At 41.0% G+C, this 26,547-nt stretch overlaps 1 protein-coding gene across 1 annotated transcript in view; it reads right to left on the bottom strand.

Moving 5' to 3' along the window:
* Positions 1–25,893, bottom strand: part of LOC112260922 (inactive phospholipase D5) — a 96,514-nt gene extending 70,621 nt beyond the window's left edge. The window contains exons 1-4 of the mRNA XM_042328304.1: positions 25,735–25,893; positions 18,486–18,495; positions 12,695–12,990; positions 12,221–12,364 (exon numbers count right to left, since the gene is read on the bottom strand). Coding sequence (XP_042184238.1) covers positions 12,221–12,364; positions 12,695–12,990; positions 18,486–18,495; positions 25,735–25,893 — 609 coding nt within the window. The remainder of the gene's footprint in view (positions 1–12,220; positions 12,365–12,694; positions 12,991–18,485; positions 18,496–25,734) is intronic.
* Between the last annotated feature and the right edge of the window lie 654 nt (positions 25,894–26,547).

The raw sequence follows: 26,547 nt of genomic DNA, 5'->3' as shown, positions 1-26,547 counted from the left end.
AGTTTAATGCAAAACACTTTACCAAAAGAGCAGAGGGGATTTGAGTTAACTGGGGATATTAGGCTAATGTGGCTGATATTAGGCTAATGTGGCTGATATGGACTTTAGAGAAGTGTACAGGGTAAAGTTATTATGCGTGTCTGGGATTTGGGAACATCTGGTCTTGAGGGTTGGGGCTGAACTGTAACTGAAGCATGTTACCCTATGATTGTTTACCGGGTCAGACCTAACATTTGAGATGAGCTGAATAAAAAGCAATTGTAGTAGGATGCATGTGAAGAATACATGCATCCTACTGTGAAGAATAACTAACTGCTGTATTAACCTGACATGCAGTATCATAGAAGTTGGGTAAGAGGATAGTTTACTATTCCTATTGGTTTAATTCAAAATAGCTGTTAAATAGATTTTGAAACCTACTGTAGCTTTACATGAGTTGTTTTAATGATAGTGATGCATCTTACCATTCCAAAAATACATACAGTTGAAGTCGGAAGTTTACATACACCTTAGCCAAATACATTTAAACTCAGTTTCACAATTCCTGACATTTAATCCTAGTAAAAATTCCCTGTCTTAGGATCACCACTTTATTTTAAGAATGTGAAATGTCAGAATAATAGTAGAGAGAATGATTTATTTCAGCTTTTATTTATTTCATCACATTCCCAGTGGCTCAGAGGTTTACATATGCTCAATTTGTATTTGGTAGCATTGCCGTTAAATTGTTTAACTATGCTTGGGGTCATTGTCCATTTGGAAGACCCATTTGCGACCAAGCTTTAACTTCCTGACTGATGTCTTGATAGCTTGCTTCAATATATCCACATAATTTTCTTTCCTCGTGATGCCATCTATTTTGTGAAGTGCACCAGTCCCTCCTGCAGCAAAGCACCCCCCCAACATGATACTACCACTCCTGTGCTTCACAGTTGGGATGTGTTCTTCAGCTTGCAAGCCTCCCCCTTCTCCTCCAAACATAACGATGGTCATTATGGTCAAACAGTTCTATTTTTGTTTCATCAGACCAGAGGACATTTCTCCAAAAAGTATGATCTTTGTCCCTGTGTGCAGTTGCAAACCGTATTCTGGCTTTTTTATGGTGGTTTTGGAGCAGTGGCTTCTTCCTTGCTTTAAACCCTTTTGGGTTTTAATGATATAGGACTCGTTTTACTGTGGATATAGATACTTTTGTACCTGTTTCCTCCAGCAACTTCACAGGGTCCTTTGCTGTTGTTCTGGGATTGATTTGCACTTTTCGCACCAAAGTACATCCATCTCTAGGAGACAGAACGCGTCTCCTTCCTGAGCGGTATGACGGCTGTGTGGTCCCATGGTGTTTATACTTGTGTACTATTGTTTGTACAGATGAACATGGTACCTTCAGGCATTTGGAAATTGCTCCCAAGGATGAACCAGACTTGTGGAGGTCTACATTTTTTTCTGAGGTCTTGGCTGATTTCTTTTGATTTTCCCATGATGTCTAGCAAAGAGGGTCTGAGTTTGTAGGTAGGCCTTGAAATCCACAGATACACCTCCAATTGACTCAAATTGTGTAAATTAGCCTATCAGAAGCTTCTAAAGCCATGACATAATTTTCTTGAATTTCCCAAGCTGTTTAAAGGCACAGTCAACTTAGTGAATGTTAACTTCTGAAACCACTGGAATTGTGATACAGTCAGTTATAAGTGAAATAATCTGTCTGTAAACAATTGTTGGAAAAATCTATTGTGTCCTGCACAAAGTAGGTCCTAACCGACTTCCCAAAACTATAGTTTGTTGACAAGAAATTTGTGGAGGGGTTGAAAAACGAGTTTCAATGACTCCAACATAAGTGTATGTAAACTTCCGACAGAAATTTTGTTTTATTTTACCTTTATTTAACTAGGCAAGTCAGTTCAGAACAAATTCTTATTTTCAGTGATGGCCTAGGAACAGTGGGTTAACTGCCTTGTTCAGGGGCAGAACAACAGATTTGTACCTTGTCAGCTCGGGGATTCGATCTTGCAACCGTTCGGTTACTAGTCCAACGCTCTAACCCCTCTTATCACAATAACTCTCTAACCCCACTTTATAGTACACTAAGTATACTCTACAGTAGAATAAGGCAGAGCCTACACTGAGGGCTGAAAAATGGTGTCCTGAAGGCTTTCTTCAATGGTCCCACTGGGGCCATATAACAGAGAATCGACCAGAAGTGTGTCGGCATGCCCTGAATTAGCAGGATTATACTGCATTGACATAGCCAATCTGCCCCATCTAATAAACACACGGGCACACACAAGCACATGCACTCACACACATTAAAAAAATGTAGCAAACCTGTGTCATCTTCATGCAGATGCATGCATGGCTCTCCCACTACTGTAAGTTATTTTTTATTATACAACTGGAAAGTATAGTATTACCAAAGGAGAGTAACGTAATAAGATCTCCAGGTCATTAAGAAACTCTTATTCAGTGTTGTAGTACTCGAAGTCCGGTCCACATGAGTGTCTCTGTCTTTTCTCTTGTGTCAGATACATTTTGCTCAGTCTTGACTCAGTCTCCGACAGTGAGGACTTATAATTTCTAGCCGAGACCAGCAGAGTAAAAAATTCATAATTATCAGCTTCCATTCAGTCAACTTATAAAAGGGCTTCGCCAGGTCAAATATATACACTCCTTTCTTGAAACATTCATATCTTATGCCCTATTGAAACCTGTGATTCCTACTTTATTCGTAACAGTACTGCCCTTTACTTTTCTTTTAAACATATCCTCAAATTTTGTCTGATTTTTCTTGATTTGCTGCTAGGGAAAAGTGGGGGAAATTGTAAAGTTGGGCGCTCACTATTAGTAAGCAGGGGGAAATTGTAACAGTCTTTATCTGTTATAGACATTGCTTAGTGGCGAAGCAATTGGACCTAATGTAGGCTCGTGATGCTGTTGTATTCACAAAGGAGTGCAGTTTTTTGTAAAACACAAAGTGTCAGTGGTGTAGTGGAGGCTATACACAGGTGTACGCTTCTACTTTTATTTTCCTTATACCTACTTTTATTTTCAGTGGGCATTGCCTATGCTCACTTCTTAATCCCTACTGTTGCGTATCAAAGTAGTGTTGTGGAGTTATACGACTTACTAAATATGGAGTACAATAGAGAAATCATGCTCAAAGTAGCCACAATCGCAAAGCACATGAAATATATTCACATGCCAGTAGCACACAGCCTAGTTTCAGTGGAATATCATCTACAAGCAGCAAGAGCGCACAGCGGTCAAGTGGTTGTAGCATGGGGCATCTCACAGAAGAATGACATTGGAGGCCGGTAGGTAGGAAAGACCTTTCAATTTATGATATCTACCAGTAAATTCTACCTAAGGTAACAATGGGTATGCAAACCAGGTATTGAAAAAGTTTGGTCCTTAGGCTTGGTTAGAAGGCTATTTGCAATGCGCAATCCAGTCATCATGCGCTGTTTTCCCCCTCATTTTCAAGGCACCAGGCGAGACCCAGATACAGACACAGGGGGCAGATGGTTGGAGTCTTACAATGTTTATTAATCCAAAGGGGTAGGCAGGAGAATGGTCATGGACAGGCAAAAAGGTCAAAACCAGATCAGAGTCCAGGAGGTAAGCAGGCGGGTACAAAGTCCAGAAAAAGGCAAGGGTCACAACCGGGGGGACTATAAAAAGGAGAATGCAAAAGCAGGAGAACGGGGAAAACGCTGGTTGACTTGGAAACATACAAGATGAACTGGCACAGAGCGACAGGAAACACAGGGATAAATACACTGGGGAAAACAAGCAACACCTGGAGGGGGTGGAGACAATAACGAGGACAGGTGAAACAGATCAGGGTGTGACACTCAATCTACACATAATACCCTATAATGACAAAGCAAAAACAGGTCAAGTAAAAAGCTTGGCACACCTGTATTTGGGGAGTTCATCCCATTCTTCTCTGCAGATCCTCTCAAGCTCTGTCAGGTTGGATGGGGAGTTCCGCTGCACAGCTATTTTGAGGTCTCTCCAGAGATGTTCGATCAGGTTCAAGTCCGGGCTCTGGGTGGGCCATTCAAGGACATTCAGAGACTTGTCCCGAAGCCACTCCTGCGTTGTCTTGGCTGTGTACTTAGTGTCATTGTCCTGTTGGAATGTCAACCTTCGCCCCAGTCTGAGGTCCTGAGCACTCTGGAGCAGGTTTTCATCAAGGATTTCTCTGTACTTTGCTCCATTCATCTTTTCCTTGAACCTGACTATTGTCCCAGTACCTGCTGCTGAAAACATCCCCACGGCATGATGCTGCCATCACCATGCTTCACCGTAGAGATGGTGCCAGGGTTCTTGCAGATGTGATGCTTGGCAATCAGGCCTAAGAGTTCAAGCTTGGTTTCATCAGACTTCATCAGAGAGTCTTTAAGTGCTTGGCAATCTCCAAGCGGGCTGTCATGTGTCTTTTACTGAGTAGTGGCTTCAGTTTGTCCACTCTACCATAAAGGCCTGATTGGAGGAGCGCTGCAGAGATGGTTGTCCTTCTAGAAGATTCTCCCATTTCCACAAAAGAACCCTGCAGCTCTGTCAGAGTGACCATTGGCGTCTTGGTAACCTCCCTGACCAAGGCCCTTCTCCCCCGATTGCTCTGTTTGGCTGGGCAGCCAGCACTAGGAAGAGTCTTGGTGGTTCCAAACTTCTTCCATTTGAGAATGATGTAGGCTACTGTGTTCTTGGGGACCTTCAATGCTGCAGACATGTTTTGGTACCCTTCCCCAGATCTGTGCCTCGAAACAATCCTGTCTCTGAGCTCTACGGACAATTCCTTCGACCTCATGGCTTGGTTTTTGCTCTGACATGCATTGTGAACTGTTGGACCTTATATAGACAGGTGTGTGCCTGTCTAAATCATGTCGAATCAATTGAATTTACCACAGATGGAATGGACTCCAATTAAGTTGTAGAAACATCTCAAGGATGATCAACGGAAACAGGATGCACCTGTGCTCAATTTCGAGTATCATAGCAAAGTGTCTGATACTTATTTAAATAAGGTATTTCTGTTTTTCTAAAAACTTGTTTTTGCTTTGTCATTTTTAGGTATTGTGTGTAGATTCACAATGATTTTTAATTTATTTAATTCATTTAAACATAACAAAATTTGGCAAAAGTCAAGGGGTCTGAATACTTTCTGAATGCACTGTATATAATGCTGATTTGTATCAATGGGGAGGGGATTTGTTTTGCTCAATTGAGTTAAATGCAACTTCACCCTCGAAATATTTGCCAGACCTCAAAAAAAATTTAAGCATGGTTTAAGCATTTTTTTGGGGTGGTCTCTGGAGAGATAGATGTACTGTAGATTGCTAAATCACCCATTGGCTAGGCCAACCGAAGCTTGATAGAAGGCAACTGCCATTCAACTGTATTAGGGCAACATTTTGGAGTGACAGTGGAATCAACCATTCACATTGTCTTGTAATGGCCAATAGGTCACTGTGCTTTTTTTTATTGCATGCTCTCTTTGAAAATAACTTGTGTGTGAAACATTGTTGCATTTCAACTTCAGATTGTCTGTTACTTTGTGTGCTAAATGTTTTTTTTAATGTACCTTTATTTAACTAGGCAAGTCAGTTAAGAACAAATTCTTATTTTCAATGATGGCCTAGGAACAGTGGGTTAACTGCCTTGTTCAGGGGCAGAATGACATATTTCTACTTTGTCAGCTCAGGGTTTTGATCTTGCAACCTTTTGGTTAGTAGTCCAACATGCTAACCACTAGGCTATGCTGCCACACTCAGCATGCATTTTTTTCACCATTCTGAATGTCTAAAGTATCCATTACATTCTTTTGAAATATAAACACAGAAATACTGGACATTTTGCACTCTTGAATCGGTCTTGTCCCCCGGTCTTGGTCTCGACTCGGACACGATTCGCTCCGGTCTTGGTCTCGACTCGGACACGATTCGCTCCGGTCTTGGTCTCGACTCGGACACGATTCGCTCCGGTCTTGGTCTTGAATCGGTCTCGCTTTAGGTGGTTCCGAACACAACACTGCTCTTATTATTTGTTCACACCCTCCCCTTACCTAGTAGGTCTATGTCATTACGTAAAGAGTTGGTGCGTGTGAAAACATTTGATCTAGAGCCTCAGTGACAAACATTCCATTATTATAATTCATTACACCCGCACTTCTATCAAAACCTCTTTAAATCCAGTACAAGTACCCACCTCTGCCAGTAATGAACTTGGCCTCAGATCTTATGTTCAAATGTATTATATATAAATAAAACACCCATATTTCATTATATCAGAAGCCATCATGACATATAGAAAATCAATATACCACTATACAGAACAATATATTCTGACACTAAGAAAGACAGCATAGGAACAACAAATAAACACATTTGAAGTCATTTCAGGATATCTGATCCACAGATTCATTGATTTTTGAATGCGTTCCCATTTCCATATATCTCAGAGTGTAAGACTTCACAGCTGTGCTCAGTAGTGCTATTGAAAGCTTCACTATGGTGTTGATGCAGTTAGTGCCCTCTGTCACTGACAGACAGTAAGCTTTTAACTTCCCACGGGAAGCTAATTAAGAAGCAGAAATCAGCAATGTAGATTCTCACACATTGTTATGGAGCCATCATGTAAAGTGAGGCTCTGCACACTGCACATCACAAACCCACCTGCATCCCTTTCATGAGGCCATAACATTGTGATCCTTAAATCTTTTAGACTTGGCAATAGCACCCTCTGCTGTATCTGTGGTTATAGTGACCAATGTGCACTGACAAATACTGGACAGTAAGGCTCTAGTGTTTGGTTTATTCTTGTTCTATAATATCAAAACCAATGCCGGCCAAGCTAAACTAAAACTTAGTTATCATTTTCTCTTTCATTTCCATGTTCCCCCTCTTCTGGCATATCCCCCAGGCGTATGGTTTTATTTGCCTGTACATTTAGTTGGAATTCTGTCTTGCCACTGTCAACTCATATGTAAGGCAAGCACAATCTCAGTGCATAAAATATCAAATAAACCCTACATTTGTGGATGACATGTTTGAATTAAACTATGATGATGACATGATGATGAAACAGCAGTTTCACTCATGCCCTTGGTAGAGGACGAAGTTTGAAAGTTAAAGCTTAATTGGCAAGTGTACAAGTTGATGTAATGTTTCTTGTCATTTCAGGTCATAACTATATAACTAACTTATTCTACTGAGCCATTTACTTTCTTCATATTCTTATATATATTCTTACAAAAATGGTTGTTGTCAAGAAGGAACCTGCAGGTAAGCATTTCGTTGGACGGTGTATACCATGCGTATTCTGTACATACAACTAATAAAACTATAAACTAACACTCAGACGTTCGGGGGATTGAATGTGTGGCATCAGCAGAGAAAAAGTGGTGACTGAACTGTCCCTTTTCTTTAACTCTAACAGACATTGTGGAAATGGGTGAGAAGGCAGCCAGCCAGACCTGGCAGCTGATCCCATTAGTTTCACTGTCACAGCTAGGGCTTCTCCAATCTCTCCCTGAGAAGAAAACCGCTCCGGGAAGAGAAACACTTCATTATCCAGAAACCCTGCACCCTGTTGGGAGACTGACATTTGCCTCAGTAAAAAGGTTCTCTTGCATCAATACACTCAACCTGTAAAGTTCAAAGGCGCTTTAAATAAGGCAATGAGTCTATCTTCAGATGTCTCGCATATAGCTCTGCCTCATATTGAACTACATTATGCCTCTCCAGTGAGATGATTTGCCTAGCTGCTAGTTGTTAGGCTACTGATTTGTTTATTTAGAGCCCCAATTAGCTTTTACTAATTGCAACAGCTAGGCTATTCTTCCTGTAATTCAACATATCAAACACTAGACGAGTGGCGCAGTGGTCTAAGGCACTGCATCGCAGTGTTAGCTGTGCTACTAAAGATTCTGGGTTTGAGTCCAGGCTCTGTCACAGCCGGGCCGCGACCGGGAGACCCATGGGGCGGTGCACAATTGATCCGGGTCAGGGGAGGGTTTGGCTGGCAGGGATGTCCTTGTCCTGTTGTGCACTAGTGACTCCTGTGGCGAGCTGGGTGCAGTGCACGCTGACATGGTTGTAAGGTGTTTCTTCCGGCACATTGGTGTGGCTGGCTTCCAGTTTAAGTGGGCATTGTGTCAAGCAGCAGTGCGGCTTGGCTGGGTTGTGTTTCGGAGGATGCACGGCTTTCGCCTCTCCCAAGTCTGTATGGGAGTTGCAGGGACGAGACAAGACTGAAACGACCAATTGGGGAGAAAAAGGGGGTAAAAAAGCTAAACATAAAACACTATCTGAGTTATGTGAATGATTATATTCCTGCCTCATATCCATAGATATACAGTTGAAATCGGAAGTTTACATACACCTTAGCCAAATACATTTAAACAAAGTTCTTCACAATTCCTGACATTTAATCCTAGTAAAAATTCCCTGTCTTAGGATCACCACTTTATTTTAAGAATGTGAAATGTCAGAATAATAATTGAGAGATGTTTTATTATTATTATTATTATTTTTTTCATCTAATTCCCAGTGGGTCAGAAGTTTACATACACTCAATTAGTATTTGGTAGCTTTGCCTTGTTTATCTTGGGTCAAACGTTTTGGGTAGCCTTCCACAAGCTTCCCACAATAAGTTGGGTGAATTTTGGCCCATTCCTCCTGACAGAGCTGGTGTAACTGAGTCAGGTTTGTAGGCCTCCTTGCTCGCACATTCTTTTTCAGTTCTGCCCACAAATGTTCAATAGGATTGAGGTCAGGGCTTTGTGATGGCCACTCCAATACATTGACTTTGTTGTCCTTAAGCCATTTTGCCACAACTTTGGAAGTATGCTTGGGGTGATTGTCCATTTGGAAGACCCATTTGCGACCAAGCTTTAACTTCCTGACTGATGTCTTGAGATGTTGCTTCAATATATCCACATCATTTTCTTTCATCATGATGCCATCTATTTTGTGAAGTGCACCAGTCCCTCCTGCAGGAAAGCACCCCCACAACATGATGCTGCCACCCCCGTGCTTCACAATTGGGATGGTGTTCTTCGGCTTGCAAGCCTCCCCCTTTTCCTCCAAACATAACGATGGTCATTATGACCAAACAGTTCTATTTTTGTTTCATCAGACCAGAGGACAAAAAGTACAAAAAGTACAATCTCTGTCCCCATGTACAGTTGCAAACCGTAGTCTGTCTTTTTTATGGCTGTTTTGGAGCAGTGGCTTTTTCCTTGCTGAGCGGCCTTTCAGGTTGTCAATATAGGACTCGTTTAACTCTGAATGTAGATACTTTTGTACCTGTTTCCTCCAGCATCTTCACAAGGTCCTTTACTGTTGTTCTGGGAATGATTTGCACTTTTCACACCAATGTACGTTCATGTCTAGGAGACAGAACGCGTCTCCTTCCTGAGAAGTATGACGGCTGCGTGGTCCCATGGTGTTTATACTTGTGTACTATTGTTTGTATAGATGAACGTGGTACCTTCAGGCATTTGGAAATTGCTCCCAAGGATGAACCAGACTTGTGGAGGTAAAAAAAAATGTTTCTGAGGTCTTGGCCGATTTCTATTGATTTTCCCATTATGTCAAGCAAAGAGGCACTGAGTTTGAAGGTAGGCATTGAAATATATCCACAGGTACACCTCCAATTGACTCAAATGATGTCAATTAGCCTATCAGAAGGTTCTAAAGCCATAACATAATTTTCTGGAATTTCCCAAGCTGTTTAAAGGCACAGTCAATTTTAATGTCTGTAAACTTCTGACCCACTGGAATTGTGATACAGTGAGTTATAAGTTAAATAATCTGTCTGAAACTATTGTTGGAAAAATGACTTGTGTCATGCACAAAGTAGATGTCCTAACCAACTTGACAAAACTATAGTTTGTTAACAATAAATTTGTTGAGTGGTTGAAAAACAAGTTTTAATGACTCCAACAAGTGTATGTAAACTTCCGACTTCAACTGTATGATGATTAAGTGATAATGCCCTCGAAGCTGGTGTTTGGAGGATATATTTTCACGTGCCGATATATCCTCCAAACACATTATCACTGTTATACAACGGGTTACCAACATATTCAAATAATGATGGACATATTTGAATTAAAAACATTATTATGATTAATTTATTCATACTCTTTCTACCTTCCAGAAGATATAGTCCCGAAACAAATCTAGGGTTGCTTGCAAAGCCGGCTGGTTGTTCGTTCTATTTGTTCGGTTGCCAGAGACGCGACCCAGTCGTTCAGTCTTTTTGTTCTGTATCTATGGACGCAACCCAGTCATTCGTTCTAAATGTTGCATTGCCACCCTGGCTGGCAACGTTCATATTATTGCTTGCTAGCTAGCCAACTACGGCTAACTTACAGTCACGCCAAACAGTGCAGAAAGAATAACAACAGTGGCTGCATTTGTTTAAGCTGTTTTCTAGTGACATTTATTTGGACACATCCATTGTTATGTTTGTTCCTTATATAATGACAAACTGGGGAGTAGGTTTAACTACATTTAATGAACATATACTTCAGCTATAAAACTCCATGTTTACCCACGCAAGGCATTCTTCAATCATCCGCCTCCCGCATAGCCTGCTGGGTAAAGTCGTCTAAATGATATTAACACATAACAACACATCTTCTTTCCTTTAAAATAAAACAACTTTTCTATGTATTTACACATGTCACATCACATTTGTTTACTCAACCTGCATAACATGCAATTTTCAATAACACACATTTCTTTCCCCCCCAAAAGTTTTCTTAACAAATAAAATATTTTTCGACTAAATATAGTCTGTCCATCAATACTCTATTGTGAACCTATTTCTTTTCACATAAACCAAACATTCAGTCCAGGTGCCCCTTTTTTTTTTTGTTTTTTTTTTTGCAATTCTCAATAAGCCTTTCAGGGGCTCTGACAGTCGTTTTTGGTCATTCTGCTGAAGTGCCTCCTGATACAGTTGGACAGCGTTCATTGTCAGTCAGGGTGCCCTGACTGAATTGTCCATTTCTAAAGGCATTTGACGCTTCAGCAGTATCCTCCTGATGATCCTCAGTCCCTTGAGTGAATGGCTGCAGCCTTAGATCCACTCTGTTTCGTCTCAGTTGTGATCCATGCTCTGTTTGGATCTCATAGGATCGCGGTGCAACTTCTCTCTGCACACACCCTTGCTGCATCCAGGTTCCTGTAGTGATGTCTCGGAGTCGTACATGATCTCCAGGTTTCAGTTCAGGTAAGTGTCTTGCACTTTTGTTGTGTCGCTGTTTTTGTTTGTCTTTCTGCTTTTCCTTTGCAAGTTTGACTTTGTGAGCACCTCTGGGTGTTAGCAAGTCCTCATGGATGGGTAGGTTGGTTCTGATGCGACATCCCATCAACATTTGTGCAGGTGAAAGTCCATTCTGCAGCGGTGCGCTGCAGTAGATCACCACATTTTTTAGGAAATCCTCCTTTCCATCGTGTGCCTTTTTCATCAGACCTTTGACAATTTTGACTGAACTCTCTGCTAAGCCGTTGGACCTTGGGTAGTTTGAGCTGGAGGTGTTGTGTCGGAATCCCCAGTCGTTAGCGAACGATCGGAATTCGGAACTTGAGAACTGCGGGCCATTGTCCGAGTACAGTTCAGACGCAACCCCATGTCTTGCAAAGACTGATTTCAGGTAGGTGATTACAGCTTTGCTGGAGGTAGTTGGCAATGTTGCTACTTCAGGGTAGTTGAGTAGTAGTCGGTAACAACAATGTGACTTTTGCCATTGCAGTCAAAAAGGTCAACTCCAACTTTGTAGTAGGGTCTGTTGGGTACTGGATGAGGTATTAGCGGCTCTGCTTGCTGCTTTGGCCTGTATGTCAAACACAGTTCACATGAAGCAGTGGTCTGGCTGATTTCCTGGTTCATTCTTGGCCAGTACATTACTTCTCGTGCTCGGCGTTTGTATTTTTTCCTCACCCAAGTGGCCCTCGTGTATTTTCTGTAGCATTTCTTTGCGTAGTGTCATGGAAATGACAATCTTGTTGCCTTTGAACACTATGTCATCCACAATGGTGAGTTCTGCTCTGCACATCCAGTAATCCTGTATTCTGCTTGAACAGTTGTTTTTCTGTGCAGGCCATCCTATCAGTGTTGTTTATTTCAACTCTGTCATTGTTTGATCTGCTGTGGTCTCTCTTTTGATCTGCTCCATTCTTTCAGAAGACACAGGAAGTGATGCTACAATCATGTCGACGTAGGCCTGAATCTCAGTGTTTTTCTGTGTGTCGAAACTCTCCTTCTTGTCGACTGCTCGAGAACGAGTGTCGGCGGCGAACATTAACTTTCCCGGGGCATAGATCATCTTCACAACTTTTGCATTAACTTTCTGGATTCCATTGGACAATCATTCAGAGATCATCTTCACATCATAGTCTTTTGCAGTCTGATGTGCTTCAACATTCATTCCTGTCTTGCGCCTGTCAGGCTCTGGACAATCATTCAGTGGCTTGCAGAAGAACATGATTGACACCAGAAATGGTTTGTGCACTGGCTCTTCTGTGATTGTCTTCTTTAGGTTTTTGAAGCAGTTTTCCTGTTCATGGGACCATTCCCATTCATTTTTCTGTTCCCGAAGACATCTGAGTGGAGCGGACTGTGCTGACAGTTGAGGTATAAACTTTGCAAGGTAGGTGATCATGCCCATGAAGCGTCTTACATCGTCCTTGTTTTTCGGGCGCTCCATGTTGTTGATGGCTGATGTTTTCCTCTGGTCTGGTTTGACTCCGTCCTCTGAAAGTATGTCTCCCACGAAGGTAAGTGTTTTCACACCAAACTCGCATTTGTCCTTGTTTAGTTTTAGGTTGACTTTCCGTGTCAGGTCCAGCACTTGTCTCACTCTCTCATCGTGTTCTTCTTTTGTGGACCCCCAAACGATGATGTCATCCATCATAGTCTCCACTCCTGGAATGTGCTTGAAGATCATGTGGATTGTCTTGTGGTAGACCTCTGGCGCTGAGAGAATCCCATATGGTAGACGAAGAAATGTGTACCTGCCCTCAGGTGTGTTGAATGTGCATAACCTTGAGCTTGTATCATCTAGCTTCATTTGCCAGAATCCTGATGAGGCATCAAGCTTACTGAACCACTTTGCTCCAGCAAACTGCAACATTATCTCTTCTCTGATTGGCAACTTGAAATGCTCTCTCTTGATTGCTCTGTTGAGAACTCTCGGGTCAAGACATATCCTGAGATCGCTGTTCTTTTTCACCACAATAACCAGTGAGCTTACCCAATCTGTAGGTTCATCCATTTTTGTGATGACGTCCATCTTTTCCATGTGTCCGAGTTCCTCTTTGAGCTTTTTCCTCAGTGCAAATGGAACTTTTCTGCATGCATGTACAACTTGGAGTAATTTTGTCATCAGTACATATTTTGTGTTCTCCTGGTAAACATCCAAGACCCTCAAACACATCCTCATACACAGCCAGTATTGATTCTTGGTCATTTTCAGTCTGTGATGTCACTACATACACTCTTTTCAACAAATTGAGCTTTTCACATGCATTGATTCCTAGAATAGGCTGTACACTCTTTTCCGCAATCAGCAGCTGTGCTCTGAACTGTTTTCCTCTGTGCTGTAAAGTTACTTTAATTTTCACCAGGTGTATTTTGCTCTTCACCTTCAGTGTTTTGTAGTCATCCAGCGACAACAGGTTTACCTGTGCTCCAGTATCAAGCTTGAATGGTATTATAGTTTCATTCACAGTCAATGGCACAGTCCATTCAGTAGTTACTGCATTGCATATTTCCACAGAATCAACAAAGAATTCTTCCATCTCCTCAACTGTGTGAACCTTTTTCTTTGTAGCCTCAGCTTTGCAGCATTTTGAGAAATTATTATTTTTCCCACAATTGTTACATGATTTGCCATATGCAGGGCATTTTTTTGGCTTGTGGATAAATCCACATTTTCCACATGTAGTGTTTTGATTTCTCTCTTTTGCTTGTTTTTGCTTTGTAAAGCGTTGTGTGTATTGCTCCTCACTTTTTATTGCATGTAGAGACGTCTCATCCCTGCTCAGCTCTTTAGCTTGTGCTCTGGTGGTTTCAGCTGCTCCACACATATTCACTGCTTTATCAAAAGTAAAATCTTGCTCACGCAGCAATCTCTCCTTGAGTCCATTATCAAGTATGCCACAGACTATCCTGTCTTTCAGGATTCACACGTTTTGCTCAGTGTGTTCAGCTCAGCCAAATACTGGTTAAAACTGACTCCCTGTTTCTGATCATGAGAGACAAACTTGTATCTCTCAAACGTGACGTTCTGGCTTGGTACAAAGTACTCCTCAAATTTAGCCATTAGCACAGTCAATGTCAATTTTGCCTCGTCTTGCTGAAAGCTATTGTAAATGTCCAATGCATCCTCTCCAATAACATGCAGAACAATGGAATCTTTCAATTTGTCATCCTCTCCCCTTGCACCACTGGCTGCTAGGTAGATATTGAATCTCTACTTGAAACGTTTCCAATTGTCAGCTAAATTGCCTGTTAACTACATAGGAGGACTAAGCCTATCCATGATGGAGAACAGGAACAGTGTCAATTTCTCTGACTTCAGTATGTTGCTCATCAACTTGCTCGTCAACAGATTCCAATGCAGCCTCGCTCTCGCTGCTGTCACTCTCTGCTGCGGCTCGTTGTCCTCGGTCTTGCAAGCTAGCATCTTCGACTACTCACGTCACTTGACTTGTGGTAGAATGTTCAATTTTCGTTGCGGAAATTTGCAGTTACTCCTTTCTTTTCTCTGTCTTGTCATAGCGACTACCAATCTGACACCATGTTATGTTTGTTCCTTATACTGTATAATGACAAACTGGGGCGTAGGTTTAACTACTTTCAATGAACATACTTCGGCTAGAAAACTCCATGTTTAGCCATGCAAGGCATTCTTGAATCATCCGCCTCCCACATAGCCTGCTGGGTAACGTAGTCTAAATGTTATTAACACATAACAACACATCCATAACAATGAGCTAATGAGGCACGATTTCGCCAGGCATAAAAATATCTCTCGTTAGGACACTGTTGTTCAGAGGAGCTAGCCAACAACACAGCTAACAAAATAACTTCAAACTGAAGCTGGAAAGACTGCAAACTAGCTGCACTTCGTTTCGTTTGACCTTTTTTCAATTTAAATTTATTTGTATATATCCATAAAATGATGCCAGCTGATTCGACTTGCTGAGAAACGCTGCCTGCCTCACTCTCTCATCCCGACTCCCGACCTCTACACGTTCATTACTATGGGACAGTTGGATATCGAATTTGAATATTGAAACAATGTTGTAAATGTCGGAGGGACAGACATGATATTTTTATTTTTTATTTCACCTTTATTTAACCAGGTAAGCTAGTTGAGAACAATTTCTCGTTTGCAACTGCGACCTGGCCAAGATAAAGCATAGAAGTTTGACACATACAACAACACAGAGTTACACATGGAATGAACAAAACATACAGTCAATAATGAAAAAAAGAAAACAAACTCTATATACAGTGATTGCAAATAAGGTCAAATAAGGGAGTTAAGGCAATAAATAGGCCATGGTGGCGAAGTAATTACAATATGGCAATTAAACACTGGAATGGTAGATGTGCAAAAGATGGATGTGCAAGTAGAGATACTGTGGTGCAAAAGGAGCTAAATAAATAAATACAGTATGGGAATGAGGTAGATAGATGGGCTGTATACAGATGGGCTATGAACAGGTGCAGTGATCTGTGAGCTGCTCTGACAGATGGTTCTTAAAGCTAGTGAGGGAGATGGGGAATCTTCAGCTTCAGTGATTTTTGCAGTTCGTTCCAGTCAGTGGCAGCAACTGGAAGGAAAGGTGATGCTCTTCTCTATCAGTATCCCGTGGGTTGTTGTTAAGAGAATTCTGTTCTCCTGTTCAATAACCAATTCAATTGTATTACTCTGTCTGTTATATCAGGATTTGTAAGATACTGATAGAAATGAAAACAGACAGAGGCCCAGTCTACCAAAGTTAAATGTTTATTCACGGAACGTTCTGATGTGCACAGCACAAAGACCTTCAATTTATAGTGACACACATACTTCCACACAAACCATCAAATCCGCCCGCCAATAGAGACTAGGGGAGTCCGTGAGAATAGCGTCTTCCTGCCCTCCCCTAAGATAGGGAGAGACCTGGGACTGGGAAGTTCTCAGTGTCCCAGCCAAGGTCACCCCGAATCTGGCTCAGACAGACAGTCTGTTATCAAAATACTAGACACATTGTTCCCAAAACGTTGATTCTGACTAAGAACTACACTCCAGGATATATTATTATTCCACTGACTAAAACCACACACAGTATTATAATATAATAATCGAATGATTCTACTGACTAACACTTACACACATGTATTATGATAATCTAATGATTCAAATTACACACATGTATTATGATAGTCTAATGATTGAAATCAATTTCATACACATCACAGGGTTTCAGATTTATGGTTTCAGGAGTGTAATATTCTAATAATTTATTAAATCACATTTCCTTATCAGTTGTGTGGGTGAACCCCTGCTGAACCTATCATATCACACCTCACAATTTACAGCGGGTGGGTCTAATCCACTATCTCATCAGCCCAGACAGGGAAGTTATAAAGTTGATCTCCACTATAAAAAGCATCTAGACATTATCTCACATTTCTTTTAGACTAACATTTAGTTTTCACCAGCGGATATTTGTATAAACCTTCAACACCATGCCATTTACAATCTTCACTGCTTTTAACAGCAAGCATAATACCTCTACTGCTTCATGGCGCAGCACGACTCTTCCAAACAATTTCCCTCAGCCTCTCTGCGCTCGCGGTTTATGAGTTTGAGTTCTCAGAGCAAAACAAAGATTATGCCCTATTCACGGTTGATTTAAGGTGGGTGACTGTTCATGGTGGAATGGTGTTGATTACTTTATTCTCTTCAAGACTCAAGTTTCACGAAAGCAAGGTACAGAATACATTATCGCAAGTGTTGTTTTGTTTTCATACAGTCATTCATACAGTCACACTGTATATATACTTCCTTTTTTTCTACTGTCTTATTGACTATGTTTGTTTATTCCATGGGTAACTCTGTGTTGTTGTATGTGTCGAACTGCTTTACTTTATCTTGGCCAGGTCGCAGTTGTAAATGAGAACTTGTTCTCGACTAGCCTACCTGGTTAAATAAAGTTGAAATAAAAAATTAGCACATATTGCCCTGTTCTGAATTCAATGAAGTTGCAGACTTTTTCAAGACTTAATAAATTGTTGCAACAAATTTCACAGAGTGATACTCAGGAAGGAAATAGCTTCCTTTCTCGGGGGGGGTTGTAAGAGCTGGCTAACTGCATGGTGTGGCAGGATGAGCAGCCAGGAGTGGAGTTAGGCACGTTTGAAGAGGCTGCAGCTGCAGACTTTCCTCTCCTCCTCTTTGGATATGCAGACAGAGCAGAGAAAGCTGGGTTGCTAAAGCATCACTGGTAACACTTACATTAAGTTGCCCCTATAACTATGTATCTAACACAGTACTAACTTAACAGTAGTTACATATATTTTACTACATACTACATGATAATAGTGGTTGTTGCGAAATCAGTTATTACACAATTGAAACAAGGAATGTGTAATTACACATTCACTTGCTGAAGGTTATTCCACATGTGTAACTAATGATGCTATTACACATTATCCTGTTCCACTATGTAACTCATTTTTTGTAATTACACATTTGAAAGTCACCTGTGAATTACCATGTTAATAACTCAAACTAAAATATGACCTTGTTAATTACAAGGTGCCACTACCATGGAATGTACTGGAATACCAGGGTTGATAAATAGGTTAGGACCTGGTAATAACAATTGTAACAATGCACATCCTGTCATTAACTACCAGTCATTTTCAATTAGTTTATGACCTGGCTCAAAAGCTATACCGAATCAAGTGTAATGTAAGAACAATGTATATACTTGTAATTATCATCTAAACCCGGAGAAATTAGGAGACAGGAGAACATTAGGTTTAAACCTTTTAAGTTACAATGCACTTTCAATGTAGCAATATTTAACAACCAACTGTAATTACAATGTTATTACATGTGATATACATGTACTCACGACATACTTACCCAGGAGCAAGCAACTTAATGTAAAGTGAAGTGACATTTTAATTACAACGTAACAACCTTAGGCTAATAGGTTAACCAGGAGAAATTTATTTAAGAGATTTGACAAAGTCACCGAACAAATTCAATTCCCCATTTCAGACTCAAAGCCATAACTATTATAGTTAGTAAAACCTACTAACAGGGTGGTGGTAAAGCTAGCTAGCTAAGCACTGGCACAATGTCAACACATTTAACAAATCAATAAACATGACAAAATAGTCATAAAACGTATGAAACATTTCACAATTTTGAGACTTAGATTGCACTTTTGCACATTACAAACCTTTATAGGCCTAAACAGGAAAAATTAAGAGACAGAAATGGTATCCAGGATCCTTGGGACGTCCATGCCCTAACCCCTGCCCTTACCTTTTAATATGAAAACTTCAATGGTGGTAGGGACGTCCCAAGGATTCTGGATAAAAATAGCACGTGACCTCCATTTTTGCTGCAGAGGAGAGTGTGAGAGGTCAGTGTGACATCTCTTCCTGGTGAACTCTCACTTATACAAAATCATTTAAATAAACTTTTAAAACAGTTAACCTTTTTGTTAACTATTAATAAATAGATGGAAATTTGGACGTTTCCACATTCAAAAGAAGAAAAGAAAAAAAATTAGAATACCATCATTGTTAGATTAAGACACCACGGGAGACGGTTATTGGCGCGTTGATTGGCATTATTGGCACCGAAGCAAGATATTGGTGCGGAAAACCAATCAAATCAAAGTTTATTTGTCACGTGCGCCGAATACAACAGGTTACAGTGAAATGCTTCCTTACAGGCTCTAACCAAACTTATCTCAATCCAGGTATAAGAAATTGCTTTGTACTCCGAATTATCCCATCCCAACTGTTACACCGGGAAGACTGAAGGACTATTTGTTTTTCTGTAAAGCTACCATTTTCATCATCTAGCTAGCTAGCAGTAACCACAGCAGCCATTATGGAATGTCACTTCTTGTTGAAGTGCAGCCAATCCGCTCCTTTGTTGTTCAACACGAAGTGCCATTCCACAATGGCGGTGGTGGCTACTGCTAGCTAGCATGAGGAAGAAAAGGGCAGTTTTCCTGAAAAACTAGCAGTATTTTAATATTCTTGATGTACAGTGGCACACCCCATCCCCGCATTGAGAATGTTTTCCGACCCATATCTTGCGCCGGCTCTGCGGTGTCTTAATCTAACCATGAATCCATTCCGACCCCAGTGCAGCTCAGTGTAAACAAGCGTAACAGTAGGGTCGGAATCTTTTGGCTAGAAACCAGAGTCATGGGAGGAGTGAGTATTAATTCTGCTGTAGAATTATTTGCTCAGCCAACAGGTTAAACAAATGACAAACAAATGACAAATCAACGAGTCACTCAGAAAAACAAATCATGATTCTCAAGTCAGTAAAAAGGCTTGTTCAAAATGAATGAATCGTTTGCAAACTGCACATTACTACTAGCTGTGATGTAGCGGAGGGTAAACGCAAGTAAAAAAACTTTTTTTTGCCCAATAGTGTAGCTTTTGCGGGAAAACGCATTGAAAGTATAGGGAGTTTAACTTTTTTCACCACGAGAGGCGATCAGAGTTTACCCACCTATTTTTTTTTACCATTACATCACTGATCAATACCTCTCACACTCTCCTCTGCAGCCAAAATGGAAGCCATATGATATTTCAGTCTCTTAATTTGTCATGCTTATAAAAAAGGTTTGTAATGTGCAAAAAAAGCTATGTAGGTCTCAAATAGTGAAATAACATTGAAACTAAATGTTTCATGAGTTTTGTGATTTAGTAACATTTATTAAAATGTGGAAAAGGTGCTGACATTAGGCTACCAGTGCCTAGCTAGCCATATAGCTAGCTACATTAGTGAATGATGGGGAAATTGTGATTTTACTAACTAAAATAGTTATTGCTTTGAGCCTGAAATAGGGAATTTAATTTGATTGTGAGTCTATGTCAAATCCATTAAAGAAAAGTAAAACTGAAAAATGCTCTCCTGTCTCATTTCCCCTGGTTAGAATATTATCTGCCAAGGTTGTTACATCATAATTATAAAGGTTATACCCTACTGGGTTCACTTTACATTAAGTTACTTGCTCCTGGTTAGGTACATGATAATTACAAGTATATCCTATGCAACTACATTGTTCTTAGATTATACTTTATTTGGTATCACCTTTGAACCAGGTCATAACATAGAAATAAACAAATAGAAAATGACCAGTAGTTAATGACAGGATGTGCCTTGTTACAATTGTTGTTACCAGGTCTTAGTCTATTTATCAACCCTGGTATTACATGTGGATTCAATGGTAGTGACACCTTGTTGCTACATGTAACAAGATCAGATTATGGTTTGTGTTATTAACATGATAATTCACAGGTGACTTTCAAACATGTAATTACAAAACGGTTACATAGTGGAACAAGAAAATGTGTAATAACATAAGCACACTGAACTAAAATATAAAAGTAACATGCAACAATTTCAAAGATTTACAGTTCATATAAGGAAATCAGTCAATTGAAATAAATAAATTAGGCCCTAATCTATGGATTTCACATGACTGGGAATACAGATATGCATCTGTTGGTCACAGATACCTTTGGAAAAAAAGGTAGGGGAGGGGATCAGAAAATCAGTTAGTATCTGGTGTGACCACCATTTGCCTCATGCAGCATGACACATCTCCTTCGTATATAGTTGATCACGCTGTTGATTGTGGCTTGTGGAATGTTGTCCCACTCCTCTTCAATGGCTGTATGAAGTTGCTGGATATTGGCGGAAACTGGAACACGCTGTCGTACATGTCGATCCAGAGCATCCCGAACAGGCTCAATGGGTGACATGTCTGGTGAGTATGCAGGCCATGAAAGAACTGGGACATTTTCAGCTTCTTGGAATTATGCACAGATTCTTGCGACATGGGGCTCTGCATTATCATGCTGAAACATGAGGTGATGGCAGCAGATGAATGGAACGACAATGGGCCTCAGGATCTCATCACGTTATCTCTGTGCATTCAAATTGCCATCGATAATAATGCAATTGTGTTCGTTGTCCTTAGCTTATGCCTGCCCATACCATAACCGCACCACCACCATGGGGCACTCAGTTCACAACGTTGAAAAAACGTCAGAAAACCGCTCGCCCACACAACGCCATACACGTGGTCTGTGTTTGTGATGCCGGTTAGACGTACTGCCAAATTCTCTAAAACAACCTTGGAGTTGGCTTATGTTAGCGAAATTAACATTTAATTCTGTGGCGACAGCTCTGGTAGACATTCCTGCAGTCAGCATGCCAACCGCATGCTCTGTGGCATTGTGTTGTGTGACAAAACTGCACATTTTAGAGTGGCCTTTTATTGTCCCCAGTACAAGGTGCATCTGTGTAATGATCATGCTGTTTAATCAGCTTCTTGATATGCCACACCTGTCAGGTGGATGGATTATATTGGCAAATGAGAAATGTTCACTAACAAGGATGTAAACAAATTTGTGGGCAAAATTTGAGAGAAATAAGATTTTTGTGCATAATGAACATTTCTGGGATCTTTTATTTCAGCTCATGAAACATGGGACCAACAATTTACATGTTTTGTTTCTATTTCTGTTCAGTGTAGTTACATGTGGTATAACGTTCAGCAAGGGACTGTAATTACACATCCCTTGTTCCAATTGTGTACTAACTGATTCGCAACAACCCTATTACCATGTGATTTATGTACCTACAATGTTAACATAGTATTACTGTGTTATTTACATAGTAATAGGGGCCACTTAATGTAAAGTGTTACCACATCACTCAGACAATGCCATCTCCCATTGAAACATCAAATAGTCAACGCAACATTTCCAGTTCAAAACGCTGGCTGCAGGCTAGCCACTATATCAGAGGTGCACAATTGGCGGGACCTCAGTCCTGGTACGGACCGAGTGAAGGTTCTCTCTGGACCTCGACACATTTCTCATAAATAATTGTTAAATTAAATGCTGATGAAGCAACCCTTTTTTTCAATGTACACATACTGCGCTGGGAAGGTCCCAGACAGCGCCCCATACTACTGTGTGTTGTCCAATCACGTGCATTATTTAAATAACTTCATGAAACTCAGCCAATCAAAGTGAATGTTAACAATGCATATTAACACAGCTTGATGAAGCTATTTGGAGTGCACAATGCATAGCATTAGTTGTTGATGAATCTACTGATGTGAATGATCATGCCCAGCTTCTCTGGTGTATGTTAGATTTTACCACACAGAGAAGAAGAAATTCTGTGAAGACCTGTTAGGTGTAACACCACTCGAGACACATACAAGAGAAAAGGGCATAGACATGGCCCTAAAGGAGATGCTGAGAAAGAGGGGGATAGATCTACAATAAGTGGTGTCTATCACCTTAGATGGGTTCCCTGTCATGATAGGAAGAGAGAGAGGAGCTGTAGCACGGCTGAAAGAGGACAACCCTGATCTCACAGCTTACCACTACATCACTCATCAGTCTGTCCTGTGCGCCAATCTGTCAGAAGTGTATGCTGAAGTGATGAATACAATGATGAAACTCATCAACTTCCTCAGGGCATCTTCATCTCATCAACATCGCCTGCTGAGAGAATTGATGAAATAAGTTGATGCAAATGCAAATGACCTATTGGTGCACAACAACATACGATGGCTCAGTAAAGGCAGTGTGTTGGAAGGCTTTTGGTCCATTCGAAAGGTAATAACGGTTTTCTTAGAACAGCTCAAGAGTCAGAAGGCAACCCAGTTTTCACTTTTTTTGCAAGACAATTGCAAAATGGATATTGTTGCTTTTTTGGTAGACATCACACCTTAATGAGCTCAATGTGAAACTATAGGGTAAGAACAATTCAGCTTGTGATTTGATGACATCTGTCCGCTCCTTCCACAGGAAACTGGAAGTGCTCAAGGAAGATCTTCAATGAGACTTTGCACACTTCCCAAAAGTGCAGGAACAGATTCAGGGTGAGAGAGATGTTTCTCTCTTCATAGATAAGCTGATAGGAAACGTCATAAATTGCTTTGACAGCTTCGGCCTTGCACAGCAGCTCCTTCTTCCAATTGAGAATCCATTCCTCATCACAGATGTCAGGGGATTTTCAAAGGAGGTGACACAGACCTTCAAGTGGGCACATGCTGGATCTCTACAGATGGACCTGATTGATCTGCAAGCAAATGTTGCACTAAGAGAGCACTTTCAACTAACTGATCATGACACTTTCTGGCTGCAGGCAGAAAACAGGCCTGTGATTGTTTCCCATGGTCTAACCAAAGTAGCACTACACACCTTGAGCATGTTTGGCTCCACATACAGCTGTGAATCTTCTTTCTCCACTATGAACATCGTTAAAAATAAGTACCGTTCTAGACTCACCAATGAGCACCTACATATGTGCATGAGAATGGCACTGACTTCATTCCAGCCAAGGTTCAAATGACTGGCAGGGCAAGCAACAGCCCATTTCTCTCTCTAAAGAAGAGAGATGGAGAAGTGAAGTGGGAAAGAGTAGGAAAGGTAAATATTAAACCTGTGGTTTCTTATTTGTTCAAAAATCATAGCACTTTTTTCAGAAACAGGCACTTTTGTTATTTTTCTGTGAAGATGCAGTCTTGTTTTTCTTGAAATGAGAACATTTGTGATAGGCCTACTTTTATTTATGGTTAGTCTGCATATTTATTTTACCTCATGTTTAATGTGTCTGCATTGAAAATGTGCAATAAATATTGTTGAAATGTTATTGAAATGTAGTACTTTGTTTATTAGCTATATATATATATACATGAACTACATATGCACGTTAGACATTTTAATGGTTTGGACATTTGGGGGGAGAAAATGTTAGTCACTGGACCTCTTTGAATTCTAATTGTGCACCCCTGCACTAGATGAACAATCCACTGGACTGTATCTACATGCACATTTGCATTTTTGTAGATGCCTTGATAGAATATGAATAGATGCCTTGATGAATATGAATTTAAGCCTTTTACTCCACTTTTAAGATACTGACTGGAAGAAAGCCAAAAAACAAAGCTTTACTCTAAGTCTGACTCATATTAACTTCCTTCAATAAGAAGAGCACATTGAAGCATCACTTATAACAGCATATGGATAAATCAGTTGTGATTCAGAGTACGGCTACGAGGAGCAAATCGTTAAACAATGCCAGCACTCCTCTACATCAGGCTCAGGCTAACAGCATCAACTGAGCACTGGGAGAATTAACACATTTATTTAATATTTTAATGTTTTATTTAACCTTTATTTAACTAGGCAAGTAATTTAAGAACAAATTCTTATTTACAATGACGGTCTACCAAAAGGCAAAAGGCCTCCTGTGAGGTTGGGGGCTGGGATTAAAAATATAAATACATTAAATAAAAATATAGGACAAAACACCCATCACGACAAGAGAGACAACACAACACTACATAAAGAGAGACCTAAGACAACAACATAGCATGGCAGCAACACATGACAACACAGCATGGTAGCAATACAACATGACAACACATGGTAGCAACACAACATGGCAACAACACAACATGGTAGCAGCACAAAACAGGGTACAAACGTTACTGGGCACAGACAACAGCACAAAGGGCAAGGTAGAGACAAGAATACATGATGCAAAGCAGCCACAACTGTCAGCAAGAGTGTCCATGATTGAGTCTTTGAATGAAGTAATTGAGATAAAACCAGTTTGAGTGTTCGTTGCAGCTCGTTCCAGTCGCGGCCCAGGGATGTGTGTGCTTTGGGGATCTTGAACAGAATGTGACTGGCAGAACGAGTGTTGTATATGGAAGATGAGGGCTGCAGTAGATATCTCAGATAGGGGGGAGTGAGGCCTAAGAGGGTTTTATAAATAAGCATCAACCAGTGGGTCTTGCGATGGGTATACAGAGATGACCCGTTTACAGAGGAGTATAGAGTGCAGTGATGTTTCCTATAAGGAGCATTGGTGGCAAATCTGATGGCAGAACGGTAAAGTACATCTAGCTGATCAAGAGCACCCCTACCTGCCGTTCTATAAATTACATCTCCATAATCTAGCATGGGTAGGATGGTCATCTGAATCAGGGTTAGTTTGGCAGCTGGGGTGAAAGAGGAGCGATTTCGATAGAGGAAACCAAGCCTAGATGTAACTTTAACCTGCAGCTTTGATATGTGCTGAGAGAAGGACAGTGTAACATACAGTGCAGTCTGAACCCAACATCTACACTCTAAAGGAGAGCAATTAATAATGCAATAGCTGTCTGCAGCAATAAAGTCAAACTGTATAATTTATGTCAGACAGTGCAGTCGCTACTAAAGCAGATAAGATCATGCAGCAGCCAGTGAATACATATAACAAAGAAGCACGGGAACTGCTAACCCAAAACACTCAACTATAAAAACAACCAGATAAAAAATACCTAACACCAACACCAACTTACAAATAACGATAGACCCACAATGCTGTTCTGTAGATTTCACAAGTACTGTAACTTATCAGACAAACATCTGAAAGCTTACATGCTCCAGTTTTTTCTCTTTCCTGCGGAGCCATACGCCTGCAGAATAGTCCTGCTGCTGGACGGTGCTGTAGATGGTATTCGCCGGGACCACCAGGGGACCACCCCCCTTCAGCTGGAGCTCCATAAAGCCCACTGTCGGCAGCCCGGCTGAGCGCATCTCCGTCCCCTCATGTCAGGCTCGGCTGGAGAAGCCCTCTGCTCAGACCCCTGGCTTGGGGCTCACGGATCCCATGTGTTGTGCGGAAGGAGGATGAAGAAACTGACGGAGGAAGAAGAGACCCGTCTGGATCAGACCCCAGTAGAGTCAGCAACACTGCCTGTCGGTGCTGGCAGAGTTAGGGAGGCAGGCTGCTCCACTCTACCCTGTCTCTCTCTCTCTCTCTCGCTTTCTCTCTCTGGCACTTTTATCCCCCTCCCTCCCTGCTTCTCCTGTTTTCTAGGTCTTTCTATCTCCTCTGTCTCTACCTTCACCACTCTCCACGTCAAGCAGTGATATCTCTGGTTGTCAGAGGGAGCCTTCACAGACTAATCAAAAAGATATGTACACACGCAAACATAAACAACTGAATGTGTACACACACAGTTACACACGCACCGTTTTATCATGCTTTTGCTCACATTTTGCCATGAGGCTGAGATTATTTTTTCATATGCCATCTGGGCCCCCCCAAAAGCACTGCACGCACGTTCGGTAATCCGGCCCTGGGTATGACATAATTTTGTATGATCTGTGGAGACACATAGGTATGACATTCTGTATTATCTGCAGACACAGACATACACATGTATGACATCATGTATGATCTGCAGT

This window comes from Oncorhynchus tshawytscha, linkage group LG01 (assembly GCF_018296145.1).
Source record: "Oncorhynchus tshawytscha isolate Ot180627B linkage group LG01, Otsh_v2.0, whole genome shotgun sequence".
NCBI lineage: Eukaryota > Metazoa > Chordata > Actinopteri > Salmoniformes > Salmonidae > Oncorhynchus > Oncorhynchus tshawytscha.
The sequence above is the reverse complement of the archived record's forward strand: the minus strand, read 5'-3'. Positions and strand labels throughout refer to the sequence as shown.